The sequence below is a fragment of the Oryctolagus cuniculus genome, chromosome 8, assembly GCF_964237555.1.
Source record: "Oryctolagus cuniculus chromosome 8, mOryCun1.1, whole genome shotgun sequence".
Classification (NCBI taxonomy): Eukaryota; Metazoa; Chordata; class Mammalia; order Lagomorpha; family Leporidae; genus Oryctolagus; species Oryctolagus cuniculus.
Window position 1 is genome coordinate 72,057,620 of NC_091439.1, and position 25,366 is coordinate 72,082,985.

General features: G+C 36.8%; 1 protein-coding gene across 4 annotated transcripts in view; it reads right to left on the reverse strand.

Moving 5' to 3' along the window:
* The window catches only part of GRID2 (glutamate ionotropic receptor delta type subunit 2), a 1,616,513-nt gene that overhangs the window by 430,107 nt on the left and 1,161,040 nt on the right, over positions 1–25,366 (reverse strand). For all 4 annotated transcript variants that reach the window (XM_051819556.2, XM_051819557.2, XM_002716957.5 and 1 more), the window contains one exon: positions 1,151–1,252. In XM_051819556.2, coding sequence (XP_051675516.1) covers positions 1,151–1,252 — 102 coding nt within the window. The remainder of the gene's footprint in view (positions 1–1,150; positions 1,253–25,366) is intronic.

The following is a 25,366-nucleotide window of genomic DNA, read 5'->3' on the forward strand; positions in this document are numbered from 1 at the left end:
CCTCTCCATAGAATCACCTTCTGAGGGCACACCCTCAATGACCTGAGGACCTTCCACTAGGCCTCCTATCACCACCATTGGATTAAGTGTCCACTTTCTTAGAACCAATGATTTCCAGGTTTAAAGACCCACAGGAATTCAGGGACATATTATCGTGTTCAAACCCTAAGACTCTTCTATTTACTAATGCAATTTATTTATCCTCTACAAAAGCCTTTTCAAATTCAAAAACAAGCATGCTTTTCTGAAGAAAAATTAACGTGGACTGCCAGGTGTTGAAATGTACTGTGGTAGTGTAGTTCAAGGTTAAATAGGGTTGGAATAAGATGGGCAAGGGCAGGCCTTCATGTTTTATGGCTACTTAGTACTCATGTGAGTATTTTACAACAATTATATTAGTGTCTTATTTTATATGTTTATTGGGAGAGAAAATAGGTAGAGAATAAGTTATAATTATATTGTTTTTAATAAAGAAATAGAATCATAGATTTCAAATGTATATATAGTCCCACTTAATATTCAGAAAATCACTAACTAAGCTCCAGAAAGACACAATCTTTTCTGTTTATTTTACTTGTTATCCTTAGTAATCAGTACTGAACTTGGAATTCAGTTGATACCCATTAACTGTCTTCTGCAACTGAATAATATTTACTTTGAAGTAGGTGCTTACTAGAAAAGGACTGTCCTTAGTCTACTAATATTTTATTACTGAATGTACATCATTTGACCAAATCTTCCCTTGTTTGGCATGGTTATCTTCATTTCTACATCTCTAGTTTTAGTGAGAGACTTCTTGAAGAACACCTTTACTTTTCCATGTGTAGAAAAGTGTAGGAGAATGAAAGTGGGCCGAACCTGTCTAAGAAAGTTTCTGACAAAAGCACTGTAATTAATAGAAAATCCGGCAAAAATCTGATGCTGACCCACATAAGTTTGAGGATGGAAAATATGACTATTAAAATTATCTTGGCCTTTCTCTCTGTCTCTCTCACTGTCCACTCTGTCAAAAATTAAAAAAAAATTATCTTGGGAAATACAGTCAAGATTTGAAGTCTTGTTTAGGATTATGCTTCCATTAATAAAAGATAAAAAAGTGAAGAATGAAGTGCTCTAGAATCCAAAGCCACAGGGCTTAGCCAAGACTTACCAGAACAGTCACCACTCGCAGAACCACACCACGCATGTTATTCTCCAGTTTTTTGTCAGTCAATGATCCATTCAGGCCTGTGACAGGATTCCAGCACCCAAGCTGAAAGATAAAATATCTCTGGTGACTTTTCTGTCCAAAGAGCAGTCCGTGTCTCTCTTTATAGGCCTCACAGATAACTGCCTGTGACGATAGTTCTTGAGATAATTGGTATAGCAAAGGTCCTTCACAGATTTGCTATCTTTCTGCATTAATAACAAATGAAGCAATCAGAAGTTCCACCTTCTGCTTTTTTTAACTTTTATTTAATAAATATAAATTTCCAAAGCACAACTTTGGATTATAGTAGCTTTTTCCCCCATAACCTCCCTCCCTCCCACCAGCAACCATCCCATCTCCTGCTCCCTCTCCCATCCTATTCACATCAAAATTCATTTTAAATTATCATTATATACAGAAGATCAATTTAGTATATACTAAGTATATACTAAGTAAAAATTTCAACAGTTTGCACCCACACAGAAACACAAAGTATAAAGTACTGTTTGAGTACTAGTTATACCGTTAATTGACATAGTACAACACATTAAGGACAGAGATCCTACATGGGGAGTAAGTGCACAATGACTTCTGTTGTTAATTTAACAATTGACACTCTTATTTATGGCATCAGTAATCACCTGAGGCTCTTGTCATGAGTTGCCAAGGCTATGGAAGCCTCGAGTTCGCAAACTCTGATCTTATTTAGACAAGGCCATGGTCAAAGTGGAAGCTCTCTCCTCCCTTCAGAGAAAGGTACCTCCTTCTTTGATGACCCATTCTTTCCACTGGGATCTCACTCGCAGAGATCTTTCATTTAGGTTTTTTTTTTTTTTTTTTTTGCCAGAGTGTCTTGGCTTTCCATGCCTAAAATACTCTCATAGGCCCTTCAGCCAGATCCGAATGCCGTAAGGGCTGCTTCTGAGGCCAGAGTGCTGTTTAGGACACCTGCCATTCTATGGGTCTGCTGTGTATCCCACTTCCCATGTTGGATCGTCCTCTCCTTTTAAATTCTATCAGTTAGTATTAGCAGACACTAGGCTTGTTTATGTGACCCCTTTAACTCTTAATCCTATCATCATGATCAATTATGAACTGAAACTGATCACTTTCACTAGTGAGATGGCATTGGTACATGCCACCTTGATGGGATTGAATTGGAATCCCCTGGCACGTTTCTAACACTACCGTTTGGGGCAAGTCCAATCACCTTCTGTTTTTAAATATTGTCGTATCACATACGACAGTGCCCAACATGCTTTAGAAAGCTCACTGAAGACATCTGACTTAGTGAGGAGTTACATATGCACCAATAACTCAGTCCAGGAATGCACTAATTGGAAAAATAATAGCTCACATAATTCCAGTATAACATCTGTTCTAATATATCAATTACTGCACGTTAGAATTTTTTATAGGCTCATTGTTTTAATTTGGTGTGATACTGTTTTAACTGGGCAAAAAAAAATCTATAATATTTTACTGTGATTAGAAGGGTAACTTATTTCATCTGAGAAAAATATCCTGTAATAGATCTTTGTTTTCAAAATATTCACAGTACATAAAGCACTACACTTTGCCTTTTTTTCTTGTCAGTGCAATCAATTTGTCTGTAATATTTTGGCAGCAGTCTATTCCTTCAAGTTGAGATAATTCACTGCTCTTTACTTTCCAGAATACTGGTTTATTTTTATATCTTCATGTGCTCCTATCTTTTACAATATTCAAATCTGATGGCCGCCAGTTTACAAATGAGTGCTTTTAAACCTCAATAGGATAAAACTGAAGCCTCTCAATCAGATGTAAGGAGCACAGAAAGAGATAATGTGGCAAATTAGTGCATAACTGTTCAGTGAGCAAAGCTACAGAGTGATGCACATGTTGAGTAATGCACATGTTGAGAAGAACTGTCCTGCTATTAATCCTAATACCAGCTCCATGAGCCTGCACATTTGGAAGCCCATTCTGCATATACACGCTTTAAAACTGTGAGAGACCCCGTGTCCTATTTGGAGACTGTTTTGATTAACTGAATGATTACAGGAGCACCTGGTTATTTGTGCTGGTTCTTCCTGATGACTATGATTTATTCCCTTGTAATGCAATTTGTTTATGGCTTCCAACGTCACAGGTATCCCTCGCAAATAGACAATTTAGGTACTTCCTATGAAGATTCAAGTTTCCCTTTGAGCTCCCCAAAAGGTCTTTAATTAAGAAAACTCAAATGGACATAGTTTATCTTAAGAGAAGAGGGTATCACAGTATAATCAACAAAGGCAGCTTTTTCCTTATTAAAATAATTTGGAAAAGGCTGCTAATTGTCAGTTTCAACTGTAAAAGCACATTAAATTCATACAATGATATGTCATTCTTAGTTACATAAAAAGTCTAATTAGAACTTAGATCCAATTAGCAAATCCAAATGTGTTGAAAGCCTAATTATCAGAGATATTGTAGTTCTCTTGCCAAATATAAAAGCTTATGAAATTTCTTCTGCGGTTTTGTTCTTTTCTGAGGTCAACCTAAGTCTATTCTCAATTATTTTCCTTGATGTACACTTTTTTTCTAATTACTTCCTCAAGAGGATTTTAGCTTCCTGGACCAAACAATACTAGTAGGGAAGGAATTTATAACATTGAAAGCTAAGTTTCTAATGTACTATGTCCACATTTTACAATTGTTTCACTAAATTTTAAACTCAACAAATAGCTTTCAGGTCATAATCTTATTTATGATAAGTATATCTAAGCTGTCAAAGCACATAGAAAGATTTCTGTCCTCTTTATAGGATTTCTTTTCAAGATTACTGAACCTATGTCAGTATGCCTACATAAATGATATCTATGAATGCCAACTTGATCTTGACATTTGGTGTAATGAGTAGTCAAAATATTTACTACTGGACTGGCAACAAAATTTATTTAATAATTTGTTTCAACAAGCTCAAGACAAACTCTTAAAAATACATAATTCTTAGCTTCTCCTGAAACATGTCTTCCTTTACACTGAAACTGATAAGCATAGTCAATGGTTTAAATATTCTAAAACATTCGCGTGTTTGGGTATTTGAAATAACAGAAAAACATTTGGATAGGGAGAGTAGATAAATATACCGGTATCTCATCCCCAGACACAGGCAACAATTTAAACGTTATTAAGACCTTGCATTATATTTTGTCTCATTTTAATTATTTGATTGAACTCATATTTTATAAGTCACTCTACTCTTTTCTTCATCTTGCAGCATTCTTTTTAACTATCTGATACACATGTCTTGATAATAGTACTCGCAAAGTTGCTTGTATTCTTAATAACAGAGGACTAGATTTTAGGACTGGTAAATAAATTCCTTGTATTTAACTGAATTCTTCATCTATTCTTCATATGTACAAACTACAATATTTTCTAAATTTATTAAATGTGGATCCTAAAAACTAGAATATTAAAAGATAACTGGATACAGATTCTCTAGAAAGCTAGAAATATATATCATCACATATCAAAATGGAGTATAACAAATAAATAGCTAAGAAATTGAAATATTTATTTCCTATGTTGACTACTTTTTTTTTTTTACATTTTAAAATACTTTCTATATGTCTGTCATGTTGCATGGTAATAATTTCATGGGAAAATGATTTTACCATTATTTTTTATAGACAAGAAGACTAAGAAGGCCTCAGTCATGGTCACATACCTACTAAGACATGAACCTAGGATTTAAATGAGTTCTTTTGAAAGTTCAGATTCAGGCTGGCGCTGAGGCTCACTAGGCCAATCCTCTGCCTATGGTACTGGTACCCTGGGTTCTAGTCCTGGTTTGGGCCCTGGTTCTGTCCGGGTTGCTCCTCTTCCAGTCTAGCTCTCTGCTGTGGCCCGGAAGTGCAGTGAAGGATGGCCCAAGTGCTTGGGCCCTGCACTCCATAGGAGACCACGATAAGCACCTGGCTCTTAGCTTTGGATCGGCACAGCGTGCCGGCAGTAGCGGCCATTTGAGGTGGGAAAGCCAATGGAAGGAAGACCTTTCTCTCTGTCTCTCTCTCTCACTGTCTAACTGTAACTCTGCCTGTCAAAAAAAAAAAAAAAAAAAAAGGAAGTTCAGATTCAGGGTTTTCATGGCAGCGTTGTTTTGTAGCTTATGAATCCTTTTCATAAACATGATCTATTTAACATAAAGATTTTTCTATTTTATATTCAAGGAAATTGAGGGTCAGAATTGGAAAGTAACTGGTTTAATATGATATCTAGTACATTCATATTATAGGAATAAAATTGTAAAGGAAAATCATCCTTTTGATAGTAATTATTACAATATTTATATAATGTGTAATATGTTCCAATCATTGAAGATCTTTACCTACATTAACTCATTTAGTTTTTGAAACAACACTTTCAAGAATGTTCATTATTCCCCTTTTATGGGGGACTGATAAGTTCTGCTGTTTCCACTGTATTGTCTGTTATCTGTGTTAGCCATCAAGAGAACTCTGGATAAAAGTAGTATGAAAGTGGAAAGAAACTATGCTCAAAAATATTTCTGGACATGTATTGTGTGATCAACATATTAAACATGAGCATGGAACATGTTTCATTTATCCCAAGGCCTCATGACATTTCCTAAGATGAACACCAAAAATGAATGAGGAAATTAATAACATCAACACACAGGAAATGATAATTATCCTTATCTTTTTGAAGGATTTCTCAAGTTTTAAGATTCGATTCCTTAATTTTTGCTCATATCTACTCATATCCCTGAGGTTGACTTCAAGATCCTCTGTTTAAATATAATAACTCCTTTTAATAATAAGCAATAAAAGTGAGTTAGCATCACATAGATTCAAATTGAATTTGTATCTTGAACAGGTAAAACTCCTTGAAGCCTAGCAGGATTGACAGGCATAGTGTTTGGGAAAAACCAGAAGAATTTTACTGAGGTTCAAGTGTGAGGCTTATTAACAGCTTCACTGGTTCCACTGTTTGAAATCTTATTAATTTGACTTCTCTAGCTATGTAGAAAAGGTCGTTTTTGTCTGAGAGTGTTTTTGCTTCTGTTTCTGTATTTTTAACAACGAGAACAGAGACAAATAAAGATAATGCACACAAAATCTCATACTACCTATTCACCTGAGTGCTTTCTACACAAAAAATAATCAAAGTGGCCCCTACAGCATGTGAGATTTACAGAAAGTCACACTACTGATGGCAAAACAAGACTCACTACCTTCTCTGTTCTGGCTGCCTAGAGAAAATTTATAAAAGATAAAAGTTAAAGACCACTTCTATTTCCTTTCAAATAAAGTATATCGATTTTCTATTGTAATTTCTGGTTATTGCCCCAAGTCATTTTAATTTCTCAAAAATGCTTAGTGCTTAGATTATTTCCTTCATTGGAGCTTTGGCGATAATAATCTGGTAGTATTCTGTTAAAAATCAATGTAATAACTCGTGTTCAACAAACTCGTTGATGTATTTGCACGAGTACAGGAGCATACTCCTAGCGTTATGTATACTAATGATCAAGTTTTATATATTTACTCTCTTCCCCTCAATTTGGTCATTTTTCATTTGTCCATGGGCTATAATGGATGACTTCTGACTCTTGGGGTTACCTCACTGTATTTCAGGCAGTGTGATAATGTCAAAAAGAGCTAAACTGCTCAACTTCATTTTTTTTTTTTGCTTTCAAACTTTTATTTAATGAATATAAATTTCCAAAGTACAGCTTATGGATTACAATGGCTTCCCCCCCATAACATCCCTCCCACCCGCAACCCTCCCCTTTCCCACTCCCTCTCCCCTTCCATTCACATCAAGATTCATTTTCAATTCTCTTTATATACAGAAGATCAGTGTAGCATACATTAAGTAAAGATTTCAACAGTTTGCTGCCACACAGAAACATAAAGTGAAAAATACTGTTTGAGTACTAGTTATAGCATTAAATCTCAATGTACAGTAAACTAAGGACAAAGATCCTACATGAGGAGTAAGTGCACAGTGACTCCTCTTGTTGACTTAACAAACTGACACTCTTGTTTATGGCATCAGTAATCACCCTAGGCTCTTGTAATGAGCTGCCAAGGCTATGGAAGCCCCCTGAATTCACTGACTCTGATCATATTTAGACAAGGCCATGGTCAAAGTGGAAGTTCTCTCCTCCCTTCAGAGAAAGGTACCTCCTTCTTTGATGACCCATTCTTTCCACTGGGATCTCACTCGCAGAGATCTTTCATTTAGGTTTTTTTTTTTTTTTCCCCAGAGTGTCTTGGCTTTCGATGCCTGAAATACTCTCATAGGCTTTTCAGCCGGATCCGCATGCCTTAAGGGCTGATTCTGAGGCCAGAGTGCTGTTTAGGACATCTGCCATTCTATGGGTCTGCTGTGTATCTCACTTCCCATGTTGGATCATTCTCTCCCTTTTTTATTCTATCAGCTAGTATTTGCAGACACTATTCTTGTTTCTGTGATCCCTTTGGTTCTTAGTCCTATCATTATGATCAATTGTGAACGGTGACTTGATCAGCCCTCACCCTGACTGTTGATGAGCAACTTGATATGTTATCCCTCTTAGTATTTTTTTTGTTTGTTCTACTTAATACTTTTGGTTGAATACTGTAATCAATACACAATTCTTCTTAAGTGCTGCAACTTAACTGAAAAATGATCGCTGTTAAATGTAAGAGTGGGAATAAGAGAGGGAAGAGATGTGCAATTCGGGACATGCTCAAGCTGACTTACCTCAAATGGTAGAGTTAGAAACATACCAGGGGATTCCAATTCAATCCCATCAAGGTGGCATGCACCAATGCCATCTCACTAGTCCCAGTGATCAACTTCAGTTTTATACTCAATAGTTCATAGGCCTTAATAGCAAGATTCAAGAGAGCTCTTAATTGAATACCAAGTGGAATACCCTACATTTATTAGTTATACTCATATGGAGCAAAAAGCCTGGCTTTACCACCACAGCTTCAGCTGTAGGCCATGAATAGCCACTGCCCAAGGGCTGTATACTTACAGCCACTCTTTCACTTATTTGATTTCTCAGCCTTCACACTAAAAGACGGAACAACAAAAGCATAGGCAAAGCAGCTTGAAAGTTAGCCAGTTAGAAATGTACAGCATTTATTTGGTAAGCATTACTTGTGTAATGGGATAGAAAGCTTTAATAAAAAAATACATATGGCTGGTTGACTCAGATACATGGTTTATAGAGTTAAACTGGAATATTTTCCTCTTGGACTTGTGTGGAAATGCAGTGTGCCAGTAATCCCTTCAATAATCATTTTCTTTATGGTATTTTCCACCTGTAAAATAGGTTCAATTTGTAAGACTTGCTCCCTAGAGGATGATTATATGCTCCTAAAATTCCATTCTTACAGCTTGGTCATTACCATGAAGTAGTAGTCGCTCTTTAGATTATGTGGAATAGCCTTAGCATTTGTGTTTCCCTCTGGGAGAAAATGTCTTTGAAAAGTCAGGGGGAATAAAATCACATGATTCAACCACTTATATCTCCTGCCTCACCAAGGACAACAAAAATTTCCACAGCATGGATTTGTCAACTGATTCCTATAAATGAAGACTATAAACATGAGGGTTTATATAGATGTATATGTACACACATATAACTTGCATAAATATGCATATATTTGTATATATTGAAATATATAGGGGCAGGTGCCATGGCTCACTAGGTTAATCCTCCACCTGCGGCATCTGCATCCCATATGGGCACCGGGTTCTAGTCCCGGCTGCCCCTCTTCCAGTCCAGCTCTCTGCTGTGGCCCAGGAGGGCAGTGGAGGATGGCCCAAGTGCTTGGGCCCTGGTACCCCATGGGAGACCAGGAGGAAGCACCTGGCTCCTGGCTTCGGATCAGCACAGTGCTGACCGTAGCGGCCATTTGAGGGGTGAACCAATGGAAGGAAGACCTTTCTGTCTGCCTCTCTCTCTCTAACTGTCTGTAACTCTACCTGTCAAATAAATAGAAAAAAAATTTTAAAAAAGAAATATATACAATATAAATGGAGATTGTTCAATTCTTGCTGGTGTAACATTACCATTACACTACATTTAGAGGCAACATATCACAGCAGAACAGTTGGAAACTTTAGGTGTATACTGCTTGGGATCATAGACATGTCCCATGGCTTACACTAGGCCTCAGTATTCTCCCCTCTCAAATGGGAATGTTAAAAGTGATTTCTTCACTGTGCTTTTGGGAGTATTACCTGATTTGATATTTTTCCAGTGTTTAGAAGTGTTATTGGCATGTAAAGGCTAAAGAAACTTGTGTTTTTATTAGTCCTATATAATCAGAATTCTTTGTTCCTTGCTTAGCCTCATTCTCTGGGCGAGTTGCTAATTTCAGTAATGAAACGTTTCTCTAAAGCTGAGATTTTTCAACTTTGGGTTGCAGAAAACATTCTGCTGCCACAGCCCTGAACAATTAAATCAGAGTCTCCAGCGATGGGATGTAGGCAGCAGCAGTGTCTAAGCCGCTTTGGGGGAATTTCCATGTGTAGCCAAGGCTGAGAACTGATGCCCTAAAACTTGCTCTAACAAGGGAAGGGCTTCTTAGCCCTTTTGAAGGAAGGCATTGTTTTCACGGGCCTCCTTCGCAAAAGTTATCTGGGAGCCCTTTCTTAAATAAACAAGCTATTTTCTTTTCTTTTTTTTTTTTTAATAGAAAATGGACCAATAAACTTTGTGAAGCCAAATGATGGCTACCTTATTCAGCGTTCCAATCCTAGACCTTATCATAGTAAAAGTGATTGGTGCCCAGGAGGTCCTAATAAATGAAGGGGCAAATTTGAAGTCCTGATGTCCCCCTTATTCTTCTTTCTTTTTGGCTCAACAGTTCAAGGTGAGTGAAGAAAACAAAACATCCCCAGTCTGAGACTGTGTCTTGTATTATACTTTACTGCTGAGAATTTTCGTGATGCTGCAGGGTGATTCCCCTCATTCAAACTGTAAGTTTTCCTTTTTTTTTTTTCTGATAAGAATTTTATTGTATCTTAACATTTAATGACTACAATGATTTTCATTGAAAATGGATTTTGATCTCTTCCTTTCTACCTTGAGACATTTTAAAGGGATGTTCTTTTTAAAACTGTGATAGAATTCTTCACTGTTTTTCCTATCTCTCCCATTAAATAATTGTTTATGTAAGGCTAGAGCACCATTGTAATCATCTTTGTGTGTATTACAGTGTATTATACAACTAAAATAAATACCTTTGTGAAAATGACAAAGTTGATGTCACACATCTATATTGTACTTTGGAGCTTTGTTCCTCCAATATCTGAAGTCTCCTGCTTGGATACTTTCTTCTGTTTTACTCTTTTAAAATTCTTTGCTTAGACATCTTAATGGCACCTCAAATACTTATAGAATTAAGTTTATAATCTAGCCAGAAACCAAGGAGTTAGTCTTACCATCTCTTACATGCATTTCAATGCCAAATTTTATTTACCTCCTTAAAAATAATCTGAAATATGTTTATCTCCATCTCCTAGCCCAATATAACTTCATATTTTTCTTATATAATCTTTACACTGCAAACATAAACATAAATTCAAATATCATATCCTCTGGAAAATATCTTTCCATAGTTTTCCAATGTTCTCAAGATAAAAACCATATTTCCAATGAGGCCTATCAGGACCCTTATAATTTGTAGCTATTTATATTTGTTGTCTCAGGTTACACTACATTACACTACATTCCCTTTTCATTCTCATTTTCTGAACTCTAACCACACTAGTCTTTCTTTACTTTCTTGAGTAAGATGTAATCCTCTGTCTTAAGAATTTAAACAGTGCTTTTCCAGCACTGAAACAAAACAGAACCACTTGGGGAGTCTAAAAAACACCCTGATGTCAAACCAACACTGCATGCCAATAAAATCAGAATTTCTGGCCATGAAATCCAAGTACCAGCAGTTTCTAGTTATCAAGATGATTCTAAAGTATACTCAAATTTGAGAACCCACGGTTTTGAATAAGCAGTCTACCTTGATTAGAACACACCTGCCATTCTACAAATGAATTATTAGATTCCCTCTTATTCATCCTGTTGCTCTCAATATAAACATGTATGGCAGGGTAAACTTTCCCTGCCCTCCTGATCCCACCCACAAGCTAGCTCATGTCACTCTAACACAGAATCATGTTTCTCTCTTGTATGCTAATACCACAGTGAAGCAGCAGATAGACGATCTGGTTGGTATGCATGTTTCTTTCAAATAAAATATAAAGAGAAAATAAATTTGAAAAATTTAAAAATACATTTTATATAATTCATATTTATCATAATAATTATCTGCAAATTTTCATGGATTCAGGAAAAATCAACTATTTTGTTTTTCTCTGTTAAACACACAACTGTTGGCACAAAATGAGGCTTTCATTTTGTATACTAAGTAGAGTTCAATGATTTTAGTGTCAGAAACAATACATTGTGTAGTAATTATTAGTTACTTCTTATGTGATGATTTAAATGAGCATCTCTGTATAGCTAAGACACTCTGCTACCAGCTATCAGTGAAGAATTTTTAAAAAATATTTGGCTAGTGAGTTTCCTACTCTCATTCTTCTTGAGTGCAGAACAATTGCACTTCACAAAATAAAGATTAAGTAATGCTCTCAAAAGCCTTCAATATGAAGAATAGTGTTGTTACCCCACAGCTAAAGTTACTTGTCATATTAGCACTGTAGTTTGAAGAATTATATCACAACAACAACAAGAATAAGAATATGGGTTATACCTACTTCCAGTACTTCTCAGGTACCAGGCCCTATGCTAAGCCCTGTTCCCATCCTATCTCACTGAAAAGAGGACCTCCAGATAGCAATGCAATATGAACTGTTGCTCCTTTTTGGGGATGAAAAATGACTCTTATAGAAGCAAACCCTTTCCACCAAACAGCATTGAGTTTTCAAGGCCAACTCTAGGAAATACAGACTTAACCTGGTGGTATCTTATGGGGAAGCTTCCATTTATACATGAACATCATCCTGTCAGTGTACTACAGTCCGTAGAGGGAGCCGTAGTCAAGGACTTAGGTGCCCCTGGACAGTCATATTTTTATACAAGTCAGCATTCTTGGCCTAGGACCTTCCACGTAGAGGGCCAGTTTTCAGGGACTGTGAGATTAGACCTTTTCCAGAAGTCTTTGCCCAGACTGACTGGTAGGGGGTGGGCGTGGAGGGCCGATAACCTTCAAGACACTTTTCTCCATTCTCGTTTACTACTCAGTATTTTTCCATCCCTAAATATTGCCCTCTCTATCCATCCAGACCCTGGGTTCATAAATCTACATCACCATTTTATTTGGAGCTCCCTGAGCAGTGAGGATTCTCCTAATCCGTGCTGACACACCTGCTCCTTGCTTAGTGCCATTCTGTGTGGCGATGGAACATTGGGGTGTCTGGGGCCTCCTCTTGGACTCTTGCTTATGCTGGCACAGTCAGTGGGAGGACGGTTGCCTTGTGACTTTCATGAAGTCCTCCCACACGTCAGCTCAGTTATAGACACCTCTCATAACAACAATGGTTCACATGCACTGAGACTTCCTATGAGCCAGGCACTGTGCCAAGCCCAAATAATTAAAATTACTTACTTTTGTGCTGTTAGCCCATCAGGTAGATATTATAATTATCCTAATTTTAACAGATGTGGAGATTGAACATTAGAGAGATTAACTGACCTGTTCCAGGTCACTCGACTACCAAGTGACAGAGACAGAATTTGAACATAGACAGTTTAGCTCCAGAAACCACGAGGTCATTCTGATCTCAATCAATAAGGCACTATTTCACAAAGTGACCTACAGCAAAGGACATGAAGATAACCAGAGTAGTTTTTGATCACTAATTTCCCAAGATGAACTCCAGTTTTTTAGGGTCCTTGAGAAAATGCAGTTTTCTTATAACAGGCCTCCTTTCTTTTAGTTTCAACTATTCAAGTTTGGTCTCTGTTATTTGTAACCCAAAATTGTAGGGGTAGTACACATGGACAGTGTAGTTGCTTTTGTGGATACCTCTACATTAACTACACATAGGGGAAAGAAGATACCTTTTAAAGACTGGTCAAAATAAGGAACATTGGACTAAATGTTTGAAGACACAGAGCTTACTTCCAGTAAAATTAACACTTTTGGATTTTAATTCTGTCATCTGAAAATAAAATTATGTGTTAAGGAAATGAATTCCAAACTCTTTTCTAACTACTCCCAGCTTGTTAGTAGTTAGTTTTATTTTGTGATTAGTTTCTGATAAGTAAACCAGTTTTAATAACATAAATATTATTGCAAGTCTTAGATAAATTATCTAAATATAATTGATACTGCTAAGTGGGAAGCTTATGGAATCATTTATATCCCTTGTTATACTATAACTTCTATGAATACAGAGATCATTGCCTGTTTTATTCTCTGATGCATACTTAGAACAGTGCCTACTATACAATTAACACAATAGGTATTTGTTGAATGGTTCAACGAAGGACTCTTATTTTTCTCAAAGAATATATTAAATCTCAGCAGCATAGAAGAATTTGTTGGCATACAGTTTATCTTATGGTGAAGGATAACCCAGTTAATCTCATAAAATCATAAAATGCTGTCTCATCTCTCATCTTGTGATACTACAATTGTTAATATGTTTGGCTTCCTACCAAGATTCATTGCTTTGACGAACAAGAGAGAGTTTCTCATTAAAATTTTCTTAATTACTCACTATAGGCAGTACAATCAAACACTGCCATCAGTTTTCCTTGTGTTAACACTGACAGGACACTTGGCTAGGTCACTATAATTCCTCCTTTCAGACTCCTTCTTTATCAGATACCTGTGCCTGTGTTCAATTAGATAATGGAGTATCTCGATTTTGTTGGTAACTGTGAATCCTCACATGATTGAATATGCCTCTGAGCATTCTTAACAGCTTTGAGACAAGTTTGATTTCACCGCAAAGTATTACAAACATTACATGATTAAGACTCTCATAAATTATGAGCTCCTCCTCAGGCTTGTTGCAAAGTACTAGCACACTTCAAGAAAGCTTTGTTAGATCTTTGTGAATTTGTGTGTTTTTCTAGTTTTTTAAGTTAGGGATCCTAAATATGTTTCTCCATATAAGCATCCATTGACACCTACTCACTATGACCACGCATATATAATAAGCATCAAAAATGCAGGGAGGGGTATTGGTAAGATGTCAGGACAAATTAATCACATTAATCTGTAAGAGACTTAGCAATAAATAATTTCTTGGCCATGATTACAACCATGTACATTGTTCTCCCATCACTCAAAATTTGTAATCAAGACAACATGTATTAAATATTCACTGTACTAATCTTATAAGAAACAAGGAAATGGAACAATATCTTTCACTTCGAATAGTTTATGACGACAAAACAGGATAATTAAAAAAAAAACACACAACCAATTCCACTGGGCAGTATATGAACAATTCCAAAAAGTCTGATATAATTAGTACTCAATATTTAAATAAGGAGTTTTTTGAGAAAAGATCAGATTTCATTAAAGAAAACAATTGCAAACGGCAGAAGATTGTGTAGCACTCTGCAAGATGGCCATAAATGCTTCCTCCTGTTGCTGCGCATGCACACTATGCTTCCATTGAGAGCGAGAGTCTGTTTCCTTTGCTGTAGTCTGAATATCAACGGTCTGCACTGCCCCAGCATTCATGTCTTGGAACCAAACTCTATCAGTAGACAGCATCTGTGTGAGGTGGTGTGATCAAGTAAGGAGAGCTCTGCCACGACTGGGGTTAGTGCCCTCATGAAAGCAGCTGAAGTGAGCTGTCTTCCCTCTCTACCACGTGAAGACAGTGTTCCCCCTGCTCCCATGTGAGGACTCAGCCTGGAGCACTGTCTCTAAAGCCGAGAGCTAGGCTTCACCACACACGGACTCTGCCGGCACCTTGAACTGTAAGTAAAACATTTCCATCATTTATAAATTATCCAGGCTGAGGCATTAGGCTACAGAAACCCCAAGGGTCTAAGACATCCTTTTTCCTTAAATCCGAGTTTGCTCTGTGACTTGCTTTCTTGGATAGAGTACAACATAAGTGATGCGTGGTTTCTGGACCTAGACCTTAATAAATCTCATAGCTTTTCCCTTCTTATTTTTGCAAGTCAAGTAAAAAGTTAGTAAAAAGGCTGGGCTGGAGAGGTAGGAAACCTAGATGGTAGACGAGATGTGAGTTGTGTGTGGTCTAGTGGCAAACCTGAAGACATTCCTCCCAGCTGTAGTCAGTGAACAACAGCATTTAGAAACATATCTGGCTGGCACCGCGCTCACCAGGCTAATCCTCCGCCTTTTAGCGCCGGCACACTGGGTTCTAGTCCCAGTCGGGGCGCCGCATTCTGTCCTGGTTGCCCCTCTTCCAGGCCAGCTCTCTGCTGTGGCCAGGGAGTGCAGGGGAGGATGGCCCAAGTCCTTGGGCCCTTCACCCCATGGGAGACCAGGAGAAGCACCTGGCTCCTGGCTTCGGATCAGCGTGGTGCGCCAGCCGCAGCGCACTGGATGCGGCGGCCATTGGAGGGTGAACCAACGACAAAAAGGAAGACCTTTCTGTCTCTCTCTCTCTCACTGTCCACTCTGCCTGTCAAAAAAAAAAGAAAAGAAAAAAAAAAAGAAAAACATATCTGGCTTCCATCAGTGTCCAAGGAGAGAAAAAAAAAAAAAGATCAGAAAAGAAAGAGGCAAAGGAAGTGAGAAGCATCAAGAATTTGTCTCTGCACCTAGAAAATAAATGATTGCCCTGGCAGAATCCAGCTAACCTAACTCTTGGAATCCTATTGTCTCCTGAAGACTTGGGACTTCAAGGCCGAGCCTTAGACAGTAAATTCTGGTCAATTCCAATCAATCTCAGTTCTTAGCATAAAGTGACTACTATCACCACTTGGTACCCTATGGCAGGCAGCCATGAGTGCAATCCAGAGTAGTTTGCAAGTTCTGTTGTGGCCAAAAGACTTTGTTCTCCAAATGTTAGGGATATATATTCTGATTACTGATTTGTGCTTTCACAGAGGCACAGACAAAAGAGCTAGGCAGCCGCTGTTGTTGCACCTTCTCCCATTGCTCCAAGTTCCTACTCCTCTCCCTCCAGTGACCTAACGGTATTTAAAAGCCAGTGGCTGCTGCCCACCTTTTCAGTTTTCTCCTTTTCCCTTCTGTAAACCAGAAATTAATGATTAGGACATATCAAAGCAATCACATGGACAGGAGAAATTAGAAAATCTCTGTATGTGCCCAGGGAAAGCTAAAGGCTCAGAAAAGACCTGAGAAGACCTTAAATTTACCAATTAAAAACAAAGATCACAAATGACAGAGCCTGAGGAAGGGGACTAATATTTAGAGTTATCACATTATTAGATTTAAATGTCTACTTTTCAAAAAAAATCACAAGGCATACACAGAAACAAGATAGCACAGCTCATTCAAAGAAAAGAAAGATCATTGAACTTATCACTGAAAAAAGACTTGATGGCAGATCTAATAGATGACATCGAAACAAGTATGGTAAAGATGCCCAAAGAATTAAAGGAAAATAGGAAGGAAGTCAAGGAAACGATGCATGAGCAAAATGGAAGTATGAATAAAGAGATAAAAAACCCTAAAATCAAACCAAAAATAATTTCTTGAGCTAAAAAGGACAACGTATGAAAAATTCACTAAAGGGAATTCAAAGATTTGAGCAGGCAGAAGAATCAACAAACTTGAAGACAATGGAAAATATTAAATCTGTGGGAACACAAAGCATACAGATTGAAGAAAAGTGAAAAGAGCATACGGGCTCTCTGGGATACCATTAAGTCAATTAACATCTGCATAAGAAGTCTAAAAAGGTTAGAGAGAACATTCAAAGATATAATGACCAAAAACTTCCCAAATTTGATTGAACACGTGAATATCAATATCCAAGAAGCTCAAAAAATTCTAAATATAATAAACCTTCAGAGACCCCCACCCAGACATGTCATAAATATTTATAAAAGCTAAAACAAAGAGAGAGCATTGAAAACAGCAAGACAGAGACAGAACTTGTGATATGCAAGGGATTCCTGATTCCTGATAAAGTTATCAACTTTTTTTTTCATCAGAAACTTTGGTAGTCATATAGCAGTGGGCTAACAAAGTGCTTAAAGAAAGTCCACCAAAAAATCTGTATCTGGCAAAAAATTTTATTCAGAAAGTTAGAGATAAATTATGATATTTTCAGATACACAAAAGCTGAGAGCATTTGTTAGCAATAGTCTTGTCTTGTAAAAAAAATGCTAACTGGAGTTCTGGTGGCTAAAATGAAAGAACACTAGACATTAATTCTAAGTTATAATGAGAAATAAAAAACTCAGCGAAGGTAAATACTCATCCACAGGCAATTATAAAACCCAGTATTATTATAACAATGGTTTGTAACTCAACATTTATTTTCTACATAATATGAGACTAATTCACCCTATGTTTATATATGTGTCCAAAAACACAAAGACTGTAATTTTGAGACTTAAATAATTGAAAGTATTAGTGAGGGAAATGTAAAGGAAAAGAGCTTGTGTATGTTATTGAATTAAACTGAATTGAAATTAGATATAATCCTATAACTAGATTAGTATTAATCCTATTACTTTAGGATGGTCCATGTAATCTCCAGGGGAACTACAAAGAAAATAGCTATAGAACATTTACAAAAGGCAATGAGATAGGAACATAAATGTTTAACTACAAAAAAATTAACTAAATACACAAAAGAAAACAGTAATACAGGAAATTAGGGACAAAACTGTTGCAAGGCATTTAGAAAACAGATTTTTAAAAATGACACAACTAAGTCCTTCCTCATCAGTAACTCATAAAAAGGATGGAAATTATGACCGATGCTACTATGTGGATGAACACTGAGGACATTATGCTTAGTGAAATAAGCCAGTCACACAAAGACGAATACTTCATGCTTCCACTTTGGAGTGGCACTTAGAGTACAGAAAGTAGAATGGTAGTTTTCAGGGGCTGGGGGAAGAAATGGGAAATTATTGTTTAATGGGTATAGAGCTTCAATTTTGCACCATGAAGAGAGTGTTGGAGTTAAATGGGTGAAAATTGTTGCACAGTAATATGAATGCATTTATTACCACTAAATTGTATACTGAGAAATGGTGATGATGATAGGCTTCATATTTATATTTTTACCATAATTTAAAAAAATAAAGAGCCTGGGAAAGAATACTGAGTGATGAGAGGCTATGTGTAAAGAAAGGAGGACTGTATGGAAGAAATCTAAGGCTTCCTTGCCAATAGCCAGAGTCAAGGCCCTGGCTATGTGAACACCATCATCTTGGCTCCTCCTGATCCATATTGAGGTATCTGAGTCAGCACTATGCATGGAACAGGGGGCGTATGTTTTAGCTGAGTCCTGTCTGAATATCAGGTCCATAGAATCCTTAGTAATAAAATAGTTGTGTTAAGCTGATTAAGTGTTGCAGTGTTGTGTTGTGTTGCATTAGATAGAAACACCTGTCTTGCCAATGGGCAATGGACAGTAAGGATAGTCTTTGCCTCTGAAAATTAAGGACACCTAAAGTTTCTGGGAGACAGAATGAAGTTGTACATATATGTACAAATATGAGGGATATTCTTTCTTGTTTTACCACTATTTTTCTTAATGCCATAAAGCTTTTATTTTTTAAATAAAATTTTTTCGTATTATAGTTCTAATGGATATTTCTGTATGTACTTCCATCTTTGTGTTATCTTACTGAAGAACATTGAAAACTACCTATGCATTGGAAAAGAAGACAAAGTAGAGTTTGTTTCCTGTGGCTGTATAACAGATTGCTACACTGAATTGTTTCAATGACAAAGACTTGTTTTCTCCCTGTTCCTGATGACAGACCTGAGATCAAGCTTGGCAGGGCCATGACTCTCTCCAAAGGCTGTAGGACGGAACCTCTTGTTATTTTTTCCATCTTCTGGTGGCTCCAGGCACTCCTTGATTTGTGAATGCCTCGCTTCAGTCTCCCACTGCATCTTCCATGGCCATCTCCTCTCTTCTTTTCTCTTTCTCAAATCCCCCTCTGCAGTTCTCTAATGAGAATATTTGTCCTCAGATTTGAGGTTCACCTGGATATTCCATAATTTCTTCTCAAAATCCTTCTTAATTGTATCTCCAAAGGTCTTCTTCTTCTAAATAAGGTCACATTCATTCACAGGTTCCGAGGATAAGTTCATGGACATATTTTTTGTTGGAAGGTCATGCTGGGGGAGGTATCAATCAATGCAGTATAGATTATAATTCATAAATTCTCATTTTAGTGCCAAACTTCTTAGGGGGCCCATTCATTCCCCACAATCTCTTCAGGGAAAGAGGTAGTTTCATGAATTTCAATTCATTGGGGGGAATTGATTTTCTGTATATATGAATTGACTAAAACTTCCTCAAATTTGCACTTGCTAATCTGGGATGAATTTACTCCCATAGCAGTCCTCAAGTCAGTGTCTGGAAATATTTATTATTTAGGGTATTATCCTGGGTTTAGGCACCTGCCCATTTCACACAGTTGAATTTGGAGCTCCTTGATGGCAGGAACCATCTTTTCCTTATAAAACTTCCAGCATGTTTGTATATTATCAAGAAATAGTTTTGATTCAAAGTATTTCTTTATTTTCAATGTTAAAATTAATTGGATGGATGTTTAAATGCTCTTACTTTTCTTTAGACATTTGTGGCTGACATACTCAGATGCATTTTAAATCTACCTTTTTATCTGCTATGGAGACAAATATTAAAGGAGCACTCCCACTTTTTTCTTGTAGTCTATTTTTGTAGTTCCAAAGCAAATTTTGAAAAAAGTGTAGGCCAGAGTAAGCTATACCCATGGTCAGTACCGGTAGTCAGGATCCTAAAATCAGAGTGAGCAAAATTATCCCCTTCAGGTATTTTCAAATAACCTATCATCTGTACTTTATCAATTCATAGATTGACTGCATTAAATCAGTCAACATCTTGCTTGATCATCGGGTCATTTATATTTCAATGCATAATTTCTTCTTATAATAGCAAATTAAAAAGACTGAATAAACTTGATTCCAAAATAAACTTAATGAAAGTTGTTCAGTTATGTAATGTAATGAACCCTTACAATGAAAACAACTATTTCCCACAAGTTTTCCTTTCTTCGTGGCATATCATATCCTGTATACTAAGCATATAGATTTTTTAATATTTTCTTAATGTCGAGAATTAATATCAGGTACTATTTTTGTCTCACCAATTTAAATTCTGATCGCAGGTTACTGAGGATTAAATCATTCATTCATCTTGATCTTGGACCCTGGTACACAGTAGGAGTCATTTGAGGGTAATAGAAGTTTGGTGAAGGGGTGTTCTATCCAACTGGGAAAATGATTTTCAGCTGGGACCTCATTCAAAAAGTTATTCCTCTCAGCAAAAGCAAACTCTAACTTTTCTTCAATGTCACAACAGAGCACCAGATGCTGAGAAAGTTTAAGCCAATGAACACAGATTCAGGAGACACTTGGACAGTATCAGAATATTTGAAACAAACATTTGGAATCTATAGAGGCCAAAACTGAACCATATTCTTAGCTGACCTTATTGAGGAGTATCTCTTGTTTCTTAATGAGAATCCACCTAAATATCAATGTCAGAATCCTATCACAGGTGCTTATGAAGTTTGTGAACCATATAGTAAAATATGAAATTTTATTATAAGTGTAGTTTAAATCACCTAATGGTTCCCTTTACCAAGTTAATAAAATCCAGAGTAAATGAACCTTAGAGAAGTTGGTTAATGGGTAATAACAATTATGGGATCCTTAGTAGAAAAACAGATAAGCACTTCCTTGGATGCAGATCTAACCCAGTCATTATTATGAGCCTTTCTGTACAGTCTTCTAACAGTGGTAATATCAACTGCTTCTCTTTATGTGGAAATAATTTTTAGGATTTATTGAAATCTAAATTCAGTTTTAATAATTACTCTATAAACATTTTTTAAATTTAAACATATTGCTTTAAAAAATAAGTATGTTCATTTAATCTGAATCAAAAAGCCCTGTGAAGCCGGCGCCGCGGCTCACTAGGCTAATCCTCCGCCTTGCGGCGCCGGCACACCGGGTTCTAGTCCCGGTCGGGGCGCCAGATTCTGTCCCAGTTGCCCCTCTTCCAGGCCAGCTCTCTGCTGTGGCCAGGGAGTGCAGTGGAGGATGGCCCAAGTGCTTGGGCCCTGCACCCCATGGGAGACCAGGATAAGTACCTGGTTCCTGGCATCGGATTGGCACAGTGCGCTGGTTGCAGCGCGCCGGCCGTGGCGGCCATTGGAGGGTGAACCAACGGCAAAAGGAAGACCTTTCTCTCTGTCTCTCTCTCTCACTGTCCACTCTGCCTGTCAAAAAAAAAAAAAAAGAAAAAAAAAAAAGCAGCCCTGTGAGTTCTAAGCTATTATGTCAAGCTTTATAAAATTACTGAAATTTTATAATTTTTGACTTAAAAATTATAATTACACAATATAGATAATATATAATGACACTGATGTAGAAATTTTATCTTAAATTCTGTTCTTGCTCATTTAATGCACAACAAACAGAAGATTATCCTTCTTCCAGAATTGCTAATCAAAATACAAATGATTGTGGTAAATAAAATAGAAACTGGATTTTAAGATTCGTTTTGATTCTGTTTTCTTGTCTAGAGGGAAAAGATTCTTGAAACACTTCAAACATTGTCACAATCCTCCAAAGTGTTATTGCAATATTTATACATTCAAATTAACAGCTGGACTGGACACATTTTGAAATATGTTGGGACAGGAGGGCAAAAAATGACATGTATTGTTATGTGAAGTCTAATTTTATGGAGTTGAACACTATCAGAGAAACATCTGGACAGGTTACCACAGGTGACCAGAATATTGTGTTAATGATAGTGGCATCAAAATTTAATAATCACATAAGAGGTTTAGTTTGGCAAGCCAAAATGCTGTCCTTCAAGCAGAAGCTGCTGTCCTAACCTCAGCCAGCTCTCCAATGCACACAATTAACCTCAAAAGGAGAACTCAAGAGACAGCCAGATTGACTTAGCAAAAACTTGTCATTATCACAGGCAGAACAACTAAAAGTATATGCCAACTACGAAGCAGTGAACATTTTCAATATTTGAAATTCCAATATGAATATTTTTCAACTTTTAATTATGGAAAATATCAGATACATATGGAGAGAACTGAATCATAAACCCAAGTATTCATCACATAGCATAAACAATTATCAATTTTTTTTCAACTTAGTTTATACAAGAATAGTTTCTTATCACTACTCCATCAAAATCACTTCATAGCAAATTCCAGACATTACACCATTTTATCCCTATTTTGATATGTTTCTCAAGGTTAAGGAGTCCTCTAAAACATGACACCATCATAAGACCCCCTAAGACGTATAATTTCTTAATATCATCAAATATATAAAATATTCAAATTTTCTTCATATACACAAATAAGCACCCATATTTCTAAGAACTTTTGTGTCTTTTAAATCATTTTCTCTATGGATTCTCCACTCATTTATCTTTGTTTCTGTAATTTAAATGTGAAAGAAACACTGATCAGTGTTTCCCCTGTAGTTTCCCAAGGTTTAGGTTGTGTTTACTGAATCTTACAGTGTTACTTAGCATGTTACTGTTATTTGCATTATACATAAATTGAAAATTTAGAGGATGCAATTTAATGTTTGAGTAATTTTGTATTGTAGATGTTAAACAGAAGGCACATAATAGTTGGCATCTTCTCTCCTTGTGGTATGATCACCACTGATTTTCTTTATTACTTCCAATAGTGTTAGGAGATGAATTGTGTTCTCCCAAATCATATGTCAATCCCTTAAAGCCCAATACACTTTAGAATTGAGTGAATCTGAAGATAAGGCTTTTAAAGAGGCAATTATGGTTAAATGTGGTGATATGGTTGTGCTAAATGTCAATGAGACAGATGTACACATAGGAAGAGAAGATTAGATCCTACAGAGAGACACCTGGGTTGCAAAAACAGAGCCTATTAGGACATAGCAAGAAGACAGCCTTTTGCAAACTAGAGGGCAAGTTGTTAGCCTGCCCTTTGGTCTTGGACTTCAGAACTGTGGGCAAATAATTTTCTATTGTTTCAGCTAACCAATCTAAGGTATAGTGTCATAGTAGCCCTGCCAAACTAGTAAGTGATGGCAAATGTTAGTGCTTTAATTTTAGTATTCCTTCTTGATTTATGGGTTGGAGTATTTGAATAAAGAAAATATGTTTTTTCATTGATTATTTGATTAACCTAAAATGTGGTTTGTTTTCGTAAAGGAATGAACTGGTTTATCAGCATCCTCTCAAGAGGGAAACAGCAGTACAACTCATAAATTATACATAATTGATGGTGAGATAGCAGGTGCTGTGACTTCCTCCCTTAAAATCAACCCTGGGGAAACTGGAGAGCCACACAGAGATTCCAGACACTTAGCATCCCTGAGACTGAGTGCTGTGAAGGAGAAGGACCCGCTCAAGGGGTCTGTTTGCAGTATGTATGCGTAGGGCATCAGAAAGCAGCAATGAAAAGACAAGTGAAAGTGTTTTCGATTCAGCTCTGGCCCCCTCCACATGTTGCTGTAGAGTAGGGTTTCCTGGCCCTACCCTGAAGAAATCTAAGGTCATTACTGATAACACTGATGAGTGTGTTGGTGTGAGGCAGTGCTACAAATAGCAGAGCAGTACAAACATTCTGCCAGGATAGGGAACTGACAAAGAGCAGGTACAGGTGCATAAACTTTAGTCATTCACTCCTCCATCCTTTCCCAATTCCAGATGTCTAGCACTAGGGGATTACCAACCAGTAATGCTGCTTATTCCAATGGTCACTTCTCCTTTGTGAATTTCAATGTTTTTTGAGGTTGTGACGTTGAAGGATGACGAGCAGTGATTTGGGCGTTTATGGAGTTCTCTTCCTCAGGGCTTATCACTAGCCTTGAATCTACCAAGAACAGAGGCTACATACATATCCCATAACCATTATGGAAAAAGAATATCCCTAGATGAGTAAGAATCCACAGCCCATGTAATTATACCTCTGAAGTTTCAAAAGAAATCATAACATGGGCAAAATATTGTTAAGAATGTGAAAGGTCTCAGATTTAACCCTACATGAAGTTAAATTATCTTTCCACAATTTTATGATGAAAGCAGAAGAAATGAGAGACATGGGTCAGAGGCGAACTGTTTTATTTCCCACAACCATGGCAGTATCTGTACTGGCACTAATTCCTCAAGCCACCACATCTCACAAGATGACATAAAGAGGACCAAGTGATGCCTGCATAATCCAGTGCTTTGTATTACAGGACAGAATCCCTGGGCTCAGGGAATCCAAATATTTTATAATGTGCAATAAGCCTGCCTGCCTTTTGCCCCTAAGAGAGATATTACCTTTGTTATGCCTGCCCTTCGCTGGGGAGAAAGACACTTATTTCTGTCTTCCTAGGATGCTCACTGTACAGACATTCTGAATGGAGAGTTTTAAATAAAGGCTGTAAGTGCCTTAGTTAACCAGAAACCATGGGGAAATTGTCTCCCAACACAAGCAAAATGAGAAATTTTAAGTAGAAGAAGAAAAGTGACCGAGTATTATAGGGGGAAAATTTATGAGATAAGGAAATTACTAGCCATATCAAAAAAGAAAAGCTTTTCAAAAGAAATATTGTATAAAATAGTGTTAATATAGATAATCCTATTTTTCTTCATATTTCTTATCATGTAGACCTTACCCAATATATGTTATTTAGGCCAAAAAGTACAATACAAGCTAAATTGCCAACTGGAGAGTTGTGGTCTCATGTTGAGAACATTATTTATGAGAATTTTAGTTACAACAAATATTCCTTTTAGATACTATTTATTGCTGGTTTAGATTATTAATGTATTCTATCTTCTTTATAACATGCAACAAATAATAATAATAGGCTCTGAGGAAATTTCTGAACATGTTAGCAATACCTTCTACTCAAATGTAACTTAACAAACTGTGCTTATTAATTCAAATTGATAAGTAACAGTAAATTTTGCTGGAAAATATAATTGCAAAAACATTTAAAT